This window comes from Thermobia domestica, chromosome 3 (assembly GCF_964235325.1).
Source record: "Thermobia domestica chromosome 3, izTheDome1.hap1.1, whole genome shotgun sequence".
Classification (NCBI taxonomy): domain Eukaryota; kingdom Metazoa; phylum Arthropoda; class Insecta; order Zygentoma; family Lepismatidae; genus Thermobia; species Thermobia domestica.
In genome coordinates, this window is record NC_137456.1 from 218,660,136 (window position 1) to 218,675,175 (window position 15,040).

Consider the following 15,040-nt stretch of genomic DNA (forward strand, 5'->3'; position numbering starts at 1 on the left):
GCCCTGGCGGCCGTGGTGGCCATTTGCCAAAATGGCCGCCAGTGGACACTCGAAAAACAACAGAAGTTAGATAAAGTTTGTTGCTGAAGGTTTTAGTGAATGTTTTGAAGAAAAGTATGCCAGATAATTTGTAAGTTATATATATTTAGTTAATAATTTTACATTTCAGAGGACTCTCCGTCGCAAGCACACAGTGGTGTGCATTCCAGACTGGCCTTCTTGCACTTGTACTTTTTCATTCAGTCTTTGCATTTGCATATCTTGGATTCTTCGGGTAGCGTTGTCCATAGGGTTTCATACACGCCGCTGGGCTTGATCCAACCCCATTCGGTTGGTGATGGCAGTGTTGGTGCAGGAATCAGGGCCTGTCCCTAGACTTGTCCGCCCTGATATACTACTCTTCGGACGTGCTGCTCGAGCTGCTCTTCTCGGTGGGATCAGCTGGACGTTATTTTTCTTTGCAAACTGTTTGCGACGTGCCTTGTCAATTTCCGTTTCTGTGCTTGTTCTGCGTGTTCTGTGCGTCTGCGTGAGCTCAGGTAGCACTGTCTACACTGCCAATACTGTTCTCTTTCCACGTCCGGCGAAGCAGAAGACCGTGTCACAGCCCGTCAAAGCATGAAACATTTGTAGTGCCTGAGCTTTTTCAGGACTCAGAGCCCGGGCAATCTCTTGGTCTGCCAAGCAGCGGAACGTTTTCTCCGAGCCGAAGGATATCCACACTTCAGTTTCCTCATTCAAGGTGCGTAGCAGAGCCACCACCAGGACAACATTAGTGTCTACTGTGCATATAAGGATCTTCTTGTGGCCATTATGAGAACCGTGGGCGGCATGTAACATAATACGGATATCGGCCTCCTCATGTTTGCAAGGTGCCAGGGCTGAAGTATCCAGAAGCGGTGGCTTCCTCAAGACATCATCTCCTTTAGTGATGAGCAGCTCCTTGTCTACAAGCTGGAATAAGTCGTAGAGGATGTCGGAGAGGAAGATGAACAGCCCTCTGTTGTTTTCGTCGACTCTGAGGAAGGTGGCCCAGTTTCCGGGTATAGTTGAATTACCCACCACTCGTTTTCTCACCCCTTTTTCCCGCTTGGCTCTTGCTGCACCTTTCAACGAGTTTGTGTAGCGGTCCCATACCAGGTCCAGTCGCGTGGCTTGATGAAATTTTGAGAGCATGTGAGGCACAAAAATTTGCTGGGCATATTCTTTTTCCGTAGCAGACTTTAGCAACTGGATGATGATTGCTCCATCCAGGACAATGCAGCTTGTTAGAGAAACCTCAGACCTAGGCTGACTGAAGTCTTCTAGACAACTGAGAAGATCACTCTTTATACCAAACCGGATGCCACCGCTGTCCGATAGTGCATGAAGGAAAGCTTGGTTTTCATGTTTGGAGAATTCGTCTAGATTTCCATCTCTGTTCTGACATCCGATATACAAACGAGAGAAGAGGTTCTCGTCCTTTCTGAGGGATTTCATTTGCTGCTTGCCCTTTGCCTGAGGTTTTGTAGTAGGCTGACCAAATATATTGAGGTGGTTTATTTTGATAGGATCTTGTATGGGTTTCGTTCCCTCTACCAGGCGTTCTCTGACAGAATTGTCAAACTTCACCTGTCCCACTTTATATGCACGACGGAGGTCGTCTACATCTCGAGATCTCCTTGATGTCGAATACCAACAGATCTTGATTATCCTCTTCAAATGGATTTCCAAAGTCTTCTATCACTTTAATAATTTTCTGTACATCTTTTTGGAAAGATGTTTGCACACTCGATGTCTGGTCGTAATGCTTTGTGTCTTGTAATCGTTATTGGTTAGAGTCCTGGAACTCTTCGATGAGCCTGGCAACCTCTGGTCCTAGATGGTGCAATCATCATCCACAGTCGCAGTGCGTTGGGATTGTCAGTCAGACCTACTGCACCTCCTTCTTCTTTTATAGCTGCAATGTTCTGTTCGTCGGCCTGATCGATAGGGATGGCGGAGAACGGCCTAGTCGTTTTGTGGACTGAAATTCCGTGCGAAGAAATCACCAGCGATTTCAGAGTGTTTAGTCGGCAGTTCCACTATGGTCTCTAACCTCTTCTAATCTGAGAGGTAAAGCGGTTGGTCTCGCAGATGCACAGGAATCCAACGCGCGTAGTTGGTGTGATCCAGGACAGGGAACTATAGTTTTTTGAGGGCACCAACGTACATTGCAAACGACGCTTGGCGCAGAGAGCGCACGTACACCAAGATCGTCAGTTTCAATTCCAGTACAGTTGCCCAGTAGTGGAACTGAGGGCAGGTCTCCACCTTTTGCTGTCACCACTCCGCGAACTCAAGCTGCTCGGTGCTGGCGTCAAGCAACTGGTCAATGTAGTGGTTGTAGAAGTTCTGCTGCAGGGTAAAGAGGGCTGCTGCTATTACTTGATGCGCTCTCCTGGTTCGAGTGATATGTGATGCCCGCAGGAAGGAATCCACAGTCCTGGCACTGGTGATCTCTGCATCAACCAGTTCTTGCACCCATCCGCTCCCTTCCAAGTTACCAATGGTCTTCAGTGCTGCCATCTAAATATGAAGACCTCCGAAGAGGATGACGAACTTCTCTTCAGCGTACACCTGTGGCCACTTCCACTGAATTTGCTTTGCCAATCCAGTGCAAAATGCAGTTGGTCGAATGTGAGCACTGGAATCTGGCCAGGGTTAAGATGTTCCACGGCGTTCCTGACGACATCCATGGAGTGCTTGATCATAGCTACGGTATGGGCACTCTCCAGGAAGAGTGGGAGTAGTGCGGTGGGGCAGATAGCCCGACTTGTGTTACTGGACTGCAGACTTGTGTGATATGCAGCCCATGAAGTGTTTTCTAATGGGGAATTTTCTTTTACGGCTAATTGGGTGTGTTGTAGCCAAAGATACTCTGTTTCAATATGTTGCTTAAGGCCGCTGTTGCCTCTCAGGGATGTTACGTTGGTAACCGGTATATGTGTGTTTTTGATGGTGCTGTTGACGGATGAATCATCTGTATAGTACTGTGGCAAACCGTCAACTGATTTGAGGCCTCTTTCATTCGACCTCCGAGGATATTGATGCCGCGGTCAGGACCGGCTCTATGGAACGCAGGATGTTGCACCAGCGAAATAACAGTCCCATGAAATGACTGTTTTGAGGTCGTAGAACTTGGATTATGGTCTATTTTGTCTACAGCGGCTCTGGTGAAGACTTTGGCGCTCTCACCTGGGAGGGCAGACTACTTGCTTCTGGTGGTAGAGGCGGCAGGCACTGTTCCCCAACTGTGCGGAGAGGGACAGAACTCGGTCGTAGGAAATAGAAATTCCCATGTGTACCAGCTTGTCGACTAGCTCCCTTTTACGAGTGTGTGCATGTAGCATGAGTCCGATATAAATGGGATGTGGCGTCTCCTGCGTGGTGGCATGCCGGACTGGTCGAGACGTACTGCCTGTGTCGGTTCTTCGGTGTTTCACAAAATTAAATTTGAAGAGTTGGCTGATAGACAGTGCCACTTGTGTAGTGCTTTCTCTAAGGTCTTCGATACTTGATCCTTCCAAGATCATAGTGAATAGGACAAGCAACACGGATGGTACGGAATCCTGTTGATATTCTGGAGGAAATCCGTTGAGCACCTTGTCATCTCCGAAGATTTTGCGTCGCACAATTTGGGCAGCGCGCGCCAGATGAACATCAGTATCTGTATCCAGTTCACAAGCCTTTGCCACGGCTCTCCTGATGCTGTACACACTTGTTAGGAAAGTAAGCGAGCAGTCTCTGTTTAAGAAGACTCGTGTGAACTCTGCCTTCATACTTGACTCCCAATATCTGTTCCATCCGCGAAGCATATAACTGCGCCAGGTCTGCAACTTTAAAAACCGGATCCGTCTCGCCTTCCACTAAAGCTTCTTCAATAAACACGACCAGTTGTGCAAAGGCAAGTCCTTCTATTGCTTGTTCATCATTTGAACTTTTACAAGACATTTCCGTAATCTTCCGAACGCGATTGTGCAAGTTTACGAGACAGTTGCTGTGGTACTTCGTATCGTGTGTAATGATGTCCCCAGCGTTGAGTTTCGTTTGTAGGCCCATATCGTCCAAAATCATTGCGCACGACCTGACACGCGAGTCCAGTTGGAATGACGCAGCTTCATGATTAGGGGCGCGACCAGCAGTTTCTCCGCAAAAGAAACATTTCACTTCTCGTTGTTTAGGCTTAGTACTTGATTGTTGTGACAAACTGCATTTTTGCTTGCGTTCAGCAGCTTCCTGTACTTCGTCATCTTGGCCTATTTTCAACTGCCTCTTCTCTGCTATAACTTGATTTTGTTATACCTGAGCATGCAGGTTTTGTGGTATCGTGCATTGTTTACAAGCAATGCTGCTTCATCGCCACTTCCTTCATCTAATTGGCTAAAAAGAAATAATTTGGGGAGAAGCTCAAGACCATTGAACCTTTTAAGTTACCATGCGAGAATGTTGTAGCTGCTCCCCTTGTCTTTACGCGTATTCCTGGATGGACATGTTAGCGACTCTTGCGTCACTTCTTGACATATAAAGGATAATGACTAGTCTGTCTCTGTTCTTACTGTTCGACTGGAGGTAGAACGTACTATTTCTGCTTCTTCACCACGAGGCTTGACGAGTTTGAAGACTTTCATCATTGTTCTGGAAACAGAAGAAAGAATGAGTAAATATGTAAATCAGTATTAAAAACCAGCATCTTTCGAAATTTCAAAGCTTGCTCAAATTAGTGATTGTTTATTAATAGTGCGGCAGTTTAGCTAGGATATTTCAACATTTGTGCACTTTCTGATAAAAGCACCAAAATTTACACTCCGGTAATATAGTATCTCAAGTAGCACACCTGGAAAGTTTTTGTAATTTTTCCAAAATTGTGGCTGTGTCTTAGTTATGCAATGGGAATGAAAGGGTTAAGTATTACCCTTGTAGGTGTTGAGCCGACATATATCTTACAAGACGGCATGTCTTTATTCAAAACATTCAATAAACATTCACTAAAACCTTCAACAACAAACTTTATCTTACTTCTGTTGTCTTTAGGGTGTTCACTGGCGGCCATTTTGGAAAATGGCCGCCAGGGGTCAGTTTGCCGATGGCTCCACATCCAAACTTGTTCATATTATATCTGTCTAACTCTGTACCACATTTGGTGCTTTTATCAAAAAGTGCACAATAGGTTAGCTAATCCGCTGTACTAGTAAGTAAGAAACATTTCAATTCACGAACAGCGCTATGGAACGAGTTAAGTTCCTACCCCGTGGGTCTGCTGTCTTGCTAAAAGTAAGTGGCTTATAAATATGTTACTTGTGGGTGTAATACAGTTTTTCTAACTCTCGTTTTATATAAGGATAAGCTAAGAGTTTGCTGTATGAGAAGTAGATCTATGGAGATTGCTGATGTGCGTCAAATTTGATTTTTCCGTAATTGTTTCAAATCTTGAAAGAAAAATAGTACATCTGCTTCATTTCTTGTTTAATTTGTAGGGATCAATGTTGATGATATCTACGCTGTGGAAATTGTAGGTGGATCTACTCGTATTCCTGCTGTTAAGAAGTTAATTGAGAAAGTATTTGGGAAGGTAGCAAGTAGCACTCTTAAGCAGGAAGAGGCCGTTGCAAAAGGGTGCGCCCTTCAGGCTGCAATGTTGACTCCAATTAAAATCCGTGAGATCAAAGTGAAGGATATTTTTCACAAATTAGTCACCTTAGTATGGAAGGAAGAAGTAACAGGAAATGAGAGGTAAATTTCTTATGGAAGTCTCTATGACATTTTCTTAAATTTTAAAAGCACTGAAATATTACCCAAACCATAGAAGTTAAGTTTGCGTGTTGATGTTCTTTGTGAAACACGTCGAAGTTTAATTAGCAGCGAACAGCTGAACTATAAAATTTATAGTTCCCAATTGGTATGTATTATTTGTTTTGTTTTTCAAAAGAACTTTTATGCGTAATGTTTCCGTACTTCTATTAACACGTATCATGAACTTTACCACTGTGACACATTCACTTTTTTGTTATTATTGTAACATGAAACAAAGGGCTATGTAAACTGACACGAAAACTAAGGTAAACATAACCATACCTGAATATTTAGAAATTAGTATAGAAATACCAAACATGACTCAGGAAGTACTCATGAATATTTGTTTTTACTAGTGAATTTCTTATGGGATGTTCTCAGAAGTCATGGTAGAGCAATACCTGGGCATAACAATTATCAGAAATAAAATACAACAATTAAAAATATAAAAGTAACAATACTAACATTAAAGGTAAAGATGGAATAAATGAAATTTTAGGGCTCTGAACTTTTATCTCACCAAAATTAGATATTTCTAGTGTAGCTCCAGGCACTTATTACACGCTCTCCCAAAGTTCTCTCACGACTATATCACACTCCGGAGACTCAAGAGGGTGGCGGTGGCTCAGTGGTGGATCGTTCATTCCTGGCGCATGGGATCCGTGTTTCGATCCCAGCTCGCACCAAGTGAACTTCATCGTGGTAAAACACCGTGTGCGTCTTTTTCTCTGGGATCTCCAGTTTCCTCCCATTCTCTTCATTCCACTATTTCATTCATTTCTCATCAGCATCGTCTCTTTTAGCGTAGATGGCATAACCGTGGAACGCAAAACGTAAATATTTCATTTCATTTTTTTGGAGAATATACCGGCTTATATTTTCAATTACACGAATATAGCACTTGCACACATTTCAGATTGGCTTTTGCCATATATATATATATATATATATATATATATATATATATATATATATATATATATATATATATATATATATATATATATATATATATTGTAAAACTTTGTCTCATATAGGTTTTGCGGGTAGAGCATTTAATAAAAAGAGCGCCCGGAATTGATCTCCCACTACCAATTTTATTATAAAAGCTTCCGCTATAAAAGTATTTCCACAAAATACTGTACAAATTAATCTCTCTAATATCAAAGGTTAGTTATAGGTAGTCTTTGACCGTAAGGTCGCAGACAGGATCTCCAACAGAGCCCCGAACAGGATAAGAGGAGTGGAATTATGTGCCCAAAGCTCCGAAGCAAGCAGTGGGTAGGTTAGATGGCCAACAGAGCCCCGAAGCACGCAAAACCGGGAGAAAAGATAGGCATAGTCCCGTAGCAGACTAGAGGCCCTGGGTTTAGATTACTCCTAAACAGACCCTAAGATGTCCCTAAGCAGATTAGGGGAGGGTCACCAGAAAACTGGAGTCGAGTTGTCTTCGTCCATAGAATTTATAGGGTCCTTTGGGTGGCGGTGACGCTGCTGCTCCGTGGGAGAGGCCAGAAGACGTCGTCTACATGTGACTGTAGATCCATCTGGTGGGAGATCCTCTTGCCGAACCACGTGGTGGTGATTGTAAACACTGATGCGTGGAATTGTTTGTTTACATCACATAGGATATTACACTCCCCTGGCTTGTTTGAAAAAATAAGCCGAAGGGTTATTTTTCGTTATATGAGGGTTGGCAACACTGAGGTATCGCACAAAAATAACTAAAAATATTAGTAACACTTGCAACACTGAAAAATCACATTTCGGAGCAGTAATAAGGTAGCGGAAGAAAGCACTAAACAGTTAGTCCCTAATCACAGGCAGGATTGGTGCATTTTAATATGTCTCTTCATTTCCCTCGAGGTAGTTCTGTTTTCAGCTTTGGCTTAATAGACATATAATAATTCACTTATAGTTAGTGGTGTTGGAGCCTGAAATGTCGGTTGCTCCTTAGTCATATTATTGGTATTAAATGTGTGCATCGGAATTGGAGGAGATATTTCTAAGCGAGTCGTTTTTGATATTTTTGGTATTGAGTGAAGACGGTCATATAATATGTATAAAATAATAAGTTACAAATACTAAAAAAAAAATGCTAGTAACACAGAGATATAAAGATTTGTTTGAAAAGTTCTGATTCGAACAGTATGATTTCTTGGTCACTCCGTATAAGGTTTAAAGTTTCTAAAATATATGCATTAAAGATGTGTATTTCAATAAAATAATCCAGCTTTAAATGCCAATGATGATGATAATGATAGTTCTGAATTCCTGGTCATCCTGTATAATGTTCAAGTTACATAATGTCGGTGACAATATGTAGTTCATAGAGGAAAAGAAAAAAAATATCGATGAAAATGTAGAATTATAGGTTAGCTGCACTTGTAAAGATCAGTTGCCTTTTAAATGCGGAAATGCAAATCTCAGCATTCTTTCATTCAGGCGTAAAATAAATGAATCAGCTTTTTGTAAAGTTAAGAGGAAATGACTGTTTGCATCGTAATGAAAAGTGTTTTTATCTGTCTGAATTCTTGTCTTTGTATTTCCTTTTTCCTAGTGGTGACTGCTTTACCTTTTTTCATTTAAAGAAGTGAGAATGATTAAAATACTTTTATGTTATTCAATTTTCTTTGCCAATTGAGTTAAATAATTTAGATGCGTTTATGTAGTTATCTTGTTCTTTTCTTTTTGAGCTGCCAATTGAAAGAGAAATATGTAAAAGATTAGATATTCCAGATCATATAGTATATCTTGCGCTCCGCTCTGGCTATTGTATACATTTTTATTTTAAGTCTTCGCTCGTGTAGAAAATAAAAAGAAGTTATTTATTCTTGTTCTATGTCTTTACTATCTTCATGGTATAGCTTAATTCGGTGTACTGAGATCTCCTGTATTGTTTGACGATACGAGTCTGGAAATTTGACCTTATAAAGATTAGGGTTAACTCTTTCGATAATTTCTAGAGGTCCTACGTATTTGGATGAAAAGGACTCTGGTATCCCAATTTGACGATTGGGAAAAAATACAAGTACTTTCTGGCCCTTATCAAAATTAGTTTGTTGATGTCTGCGGTCAAAATATCTTTTCTGTTTATTATAACTTGCGATTAAATTATTCCTTACGATCCCACGTATCTTATTCAAATGTTCTTTGTTGACGCATAACGTCGGAGTTGATGCTAATGCTATATCAGAGATGGTCTTAGGTTCATATCCATGCATAAGAAAAAAACTTGAATATTTAGTTCCGGCTTGTACGAATGTACCTTAATTGCTAGTGTTATGCATGGAATTAGTTTTGGCCAGTGATTTTGATTTTCCTGTACAAAAAATTTAAGAGCGTTCTGTATGGTTCTGTGGAACGTTTCCACTGCACCCAGATTTTTGTGGTCATACGCTGGACAAAATTTAAATTCAAAATTATAGAATTTTGCTAGGTTCTGCAGCCTCTTAGCGTTATGTACAGGGTGTCTGTCCAAATACAGGTATGAAAAAGCTCCGTGTTTAAGAATAATGTCATATATAAGAAATTGTTCAATTTCTTCTGCTTCTACAACTCTAGTGACACAGTATCGCGTGGACATTTCAATAGCAATTAGTATGTGTTTGAATTTTCCATCTTCGACCCGCACTCGCCCAATTGAATCGTACTGCCAGGCAGTGGCAATGGTTTTAGATGGGTGGTGGAGCAATTGGCCCGCTGGTTTAGCTGGTAACTTCTTGAGTTTTTGGCAAAGATCGCATGTCTTTATTCTATTGGCTATGTAAGCTTTCATATTAGAAAAATAGTATTTCCTAAGCACCGACTGGTATGTCTTGGTATAACCTAAGTGCGGTACCATTGGGTTGTTATGGATAGCCTCGAACCATTTGCCTAATAAACATTTCGGTACGCAAAGTAAATACAGCAGTCCTAATTAATGGTATTTCTGAGTCCTATATAACAATCCATTTTTAAGAAAAAAATATTTCGCCGCACGGAGTGTAGATAATTTGTTAGATTCTTTATTTTCCATTACAGTAATGATATCCGAAAATGAAGGGTCCTTCCTTTGTTCATCTGCTAAATTAGGTAATATAATGGGCTGGTCAATTTGAAAGGTGTGCTCTAAAGAGTGTGAAGCAAAAACTTAGCGTCTTCTGTGTCGGAGAAGTTATCAACTTCTTGATTCTCGTCCTTTTGTATATCTTGTTTGTCTTCTAAGCTGCTAAAAATGTGTGCCGGATGCTGCTGACTTTTAATGTGTTGAATTTCAAAATTGTAATCCGCTAGGAATATCTTATAACGACTAAATTTCCCGACTTTGTCCGGTTGGGTAATGAGTGAAGCCAAACATTTAGCATCTATAAATAATTTAAATCTTCTATTCAGTAAGAAATATCGAAATTTTCCAAGAACATATATCAGTACATATAGTTATTTTTACTATGTTGAGGCCTTTCTCTCACTTTTCGTAAAACGTCGACCACAATAGGAAACAACACGTTCCTGATTGGTTTTATTATCGTAACAAGCCAATATGCCGCCTGCGGAGGTTGATGATGCATCTGAATATGCTCGGATTTCCAATGATGGATCAAAATGAAACAAAGATGGAGCTTGTATATATCCGTTTTAAGTTTTTCAAATAGCTCATCATGCTGTGTTGTCCATTTAAATTTTGAATTTTTGTCCAAAAGAATTTGAAATGGTTCCATCTTTTCCGTAAAATTTTTAATATGTGCTCTCAAATAAGAGCATAGTCCCAGAAAACTCTTCAAGGTCCGTTTAGAGGTCGGTTTTGTTAAAATTTCGTATTTTGTTTCAATTTTAGGTGATATTTTGATCTCCTTTTCATTAACTGTGAATCCTAGAACTTCTAATTCCGAGTATAATAGATGGGTCTTTTTCCGGTTTGCTCTAAAATCATGTTTTCTTAACCTGTTAAAGAGCAATTGCAAGTCCGATAGTTGTTGTTTCCAATTCTTGCTCCCTATGACGAGGCCATCCGCAAAGGCTGTTACGCGCGATGGTAGACACTCTAAAAGCATGCGTACAGCTATACTTAGGGCAGCGGCGGACGAAGTTTGTCCCATTACGCAGCGTTGAAACTTATACGCCTTTCTAGTTTGATTAAGTTCAAAAGTCATGTATTTTTGACTTTTGGGATGCAATAATAGTTGAAAATAACTAGACTTTATGTCCATAGTCGTAATACAAGATTTGCCTCTAAGTACGTGTAAAATATCTTCTGTGGTCTGGAACGGAATGCTCAAATATTCTGTAAATTTATTGCAAGCCTGTAAATTCAAAACTAGGCGGAACTCGGAAGTATTTGGCTTCTTCACTATGAAAAGTGGCGAGGAATAGGAACTGTCACTAGTCTCTTTAATAATATTAGCGTCTAAAAGTTGTTTAATTTGTAAATCAATTTGTGGTCTTACTGCCAATGGAATGGGAGGTTTTCTCTGATGAAAAGGAGCTCCTTTATCTAACCTTATGTTACGTACATAACCACGAAAGTAGCCTATGTCAGTTGGTGTATAAGAAAAGACATCCCTGTATCTAAAAAGTAGATCATGTACAGCTTTTTTCTGTTGACTCGTTAAATTTGGATTGATGTCGAACTACTTAACATCAAAAAGTGACTTGGTTTCTATTCTGCCTATTCTGAATTTCTTGTTCCGTTCTATAAAATGTTTCGTCATTTTGTTCACATTTTTGGTAATCACCCTGTAAATCTACTTCTTGAACATTCTCTTCAACATATGCAGTAGGGGTGTTCTTTTTTAACATTACCGGCCTACTAGTAGGATTTGATATAAATAACGTGAAATTATTTTAGGTACTTTAGCAGGCAACGTTTGTAGTCCGTATTTGTCCAGCTAATTTTCTAGTGGAGAGATAAAAAGTATTCATTATCCTTTTGCCGCTTCTTGACATTAATTGGTAAAAAGAAATGTGACCTGGCTGGTATGGCAACCTTTCGAATTGTAGAAACATCAGCCAACTTGTGCTGTTTTATTGTATGCATAGCGCTAGCAGATAATTTTTCCTGAATATCAATTTTAATTGGATACTGCGGAGGCCGTGGTTTCTTGTATACTGACAACATGTTATTCTCTAAGTCAATTTGGTCTGTAATAGATTTAGAATGTCATCACCGAATAAAGGCAAAAAATCTCCATGCTCTAAAATTCTGAATTAATGAGAAAATGTTGTTGAGCCAATCCTGAACTTAATCAAAGCTATATAGCGTAAATTTACGACGGAATTCTCAATTCCTCGTAATTAGTGCTAAAAAATCAATTTTGTGTTGGAGGAAGTCAATTTTTAGGCCATAGACTCAATGAACTGTCAGTGTCAATGATTACAGGATATTTTTTCTTTATTAATTGTTACATTCATTAATAATTTATGTTCCTGATTTAACATTTTAATGTTCTTCCTTCTCTCTGATAACGGAGCCACTGCATAAAGTGATGTATCTTCCAATTTTTGGTGTTCACTTTTTTCCTGTTTTTCGGCCCTCAGAACATGTTCTTGAGAGGGTTTGTCCTGGGGTCCCCCTATCCGTTTCCCTGTTGATTGTTCTTATAACATGTACTGGAAGAATTACCTTTTTTAGAACATGTACCGCATACTGTAACTGTTTCCGGCTTAGGATTACTATTATTATTTTTACTATTATTTGTAGAATTGTTCTTCTTCCCGTTTCTGTTTTGATTGTTACGGCGACCTCTTCTAAATTGTGAATTCTTTATAGCATTTTGAGCTACAAGAAGAGTGAGTTCAGCCATTTGATTTGCTAATTTAGTGAAATCTAATGAATTATTTGCATTAGAAGAAGTAGTTGTGCTAGGCGACGGGGGTTCGGGAGGGGGATTCGGATTAGCAACTTGGGGGGGGGAAGGATTTGGAGGTATCTGATTTTGTGATTCACCCTGTAGCTGTGCTGCTGAAGGTGTAGGAAAGATTGGGGCTGGTTGCTGGTATTGATTCCAACTATATGTTGGATTACATAATGGATAGGTCAGTTGTTGTTGATGCACAGGGAAGGAAGCGCCAACGATTGCTGATGAGTGTAAATTGCTGATTGGCGAATTCCGATCGCAGAGTGAATAAATTGCCTGTTGTAATTCCACGTAATCACGTTTCTTCATTAGGTCATTTGCTTTATCCAGATTATATAAATGTGTATGTAAGGCGTGAACAATTGTAAATGTTTCTAACGCTATCTTTTGCAAAAAAAAAATCTTTAAACCTAATGATAAATAATTTATTTTCTGCTCTTCGATGGTCTGAGGCAAAACTTGCCGAATAACTCTAAGTTTTCTAAGAAAATACGCATCTATTGGCTCATTTTCACCTTGTTGGACCTGAAAAATTTCAAATTTCGCCCGATATGCCGGTAATTTTTGGTCTACTCAAGTCAACTAATTTATCTTTTAATTGTTCATAATTAATGGCATCTAACTGGTTCTGGGCCTTTAACTATAGGACTAAATCAAGTGCTACGTCTTGAAGTACATAGGTAATAGTTCTTTCTTTTTCTTTTTATTCCACAAATGCCACAATGCAAGATGGTCGAAAAGCATAAAGAATCTATCGGGGTCCTCCGTAACGTGTCCCGAATACTTAGTGAGGTGTAATATATTAAAAGAATGGCGCGAACTCTGCTCCATATTTGTACCGTCATCCGGAAAAGTGTTCTTTCCTGTTCTAGTTTGAGGCTTGCGCTAAATAAAGTCAAGTCCGATTCACTAATTGTACATTTAAGAAAATCACATACCTTAAAAAGAGTTCACTTTCAAGTTAATAAAATACTGCCGGTAGGGGAGTATTCAGATCGATACTGACCCGGTCAAACCCTCTACCATGTAAAACTTTGTCTCATATAGGTTTTGTGGGTAGAGCATTTAATAAAAAGAGCGTCCGGAATCGGATCTCCCACTACCAATTTTATTATAAAATCTTCCACTATGAAAGTATTTCCACAAAATACTGTACAAATTAATCTCTCTAATATCAGGTAGTCTTTGACCGTAAGGTCGCAGACAGGATCTCCAACATAGCCCCGAAGCGGGCTAAGAGGAGTCGAATTAGGTGCCCAAAGCTCCGAAGCAAGCAGTGAGTAGATTAGATGGCCAACAGAGCCCCGAAGCAGGCTAAGCGGCTGAGGTTAGGATTCCCAGTCAGAGCCCCGAAGCAGGCTAAGCCAGGAGAAAGGATAGGCGTAGTCCCGTAGCAGACTAGAGGCCCTGGGTTTAGGTTACTCCTAAACAGACCCTAAGAAGTCGCTAAGCAGACTAGAGGAGGGTCACCAGAAAACTGGTGTCGAGTTGTGTTCGTCCATCGAATTTATAGCGTCCTTTGGGTGGCGGTGGCGCTGCTGCTCCGTGGCAGGGGCCAGAAGGCGTCGTCTGCATGTGACTGTAGATCCATCTGGTGGGAGATCCTCTTGGGTGGTGTTTGTAAACACTGATGCGTAAATTTCTAAATTTAAAAACATTTTGAAGTAAATTTCTAAATTTAAAAACAATAATCTAAAACTTTCAAAATGTTATATCCCAAAATACTGTAAGGGCAACGAGTCACTTTTATGTTTCACAATCACGTCTCGAAATCATTAATTATCAATTTTAAAATTTACGGTTTGGAGATTCTGTTCCTGTTCGGTGCGCCATTTCTTTAAACTGATCGGGTTCGTGTCCTGTTTGGGACGCCATTTCTTTAACATGATTGGGTTCGTTTCCTGTTCGGTGCAGCATTTCTTCAAGCTGAACGGGTTTCGATCCTTGTATATGTCTGTTCGGGAAGACGTTTCTTTCACCAGAGTGGGTTTGGTTACTGATCGGGGCGTTCGTTTTATTAAGTGCTTGGTGGTTATAGCCAGTTGTTCGGACATTAATACTCAGGGTAGATGTGGTTAGCATAAAGTATCGACCAGATTAAACAAATCTTATACTTCGTACACACGCTTTACACACGCAAATAAACAATCGGGGGATTCATGATGAAAATATTTGCTTCTAGATGAATACTTGGATGCAGAACTGTTATATTCTTAGGAACTACATTTTACTCTTACTCGCGTCACCACACTGTCTTTGTTTTCGGGTGTGACACAACAACGCCTACCTCATTCTCTCTGCTGGGTGCTAGGAAAAAGAGTGCTGTTGTCTACCAAGAAGAGTGCTGCTAACGAAAATTCTGCGCTGCAACTCAGGAGCCTCATTCCTTATGA

The 15,040-nt window shown here is 40.2% G+C and overlaps 1 protein-coding gene across 1 annotated transcript in view; it reads left to right on the forward strand.

Moving 5' to 3' along the window:
* Window positions 1-15,040, forward strand: part of LOC145680968 (heat shock 70 kDa protein 4L-like) — an 873,295-nt gene that overhangs the window by 246,776 nt on the left and 611,479 nt on the right. The window contains exon 7 of the mRNA XM_081752186.1: window positions 5,496-5,751. Coding sequence (XP_081608312.1) covers window positions 5,496-5,751 — 256 coding nt within the window. The remainder of the gene's footprint in view (window positions 1-5,495; window positions 5,752-15,040) is intronic.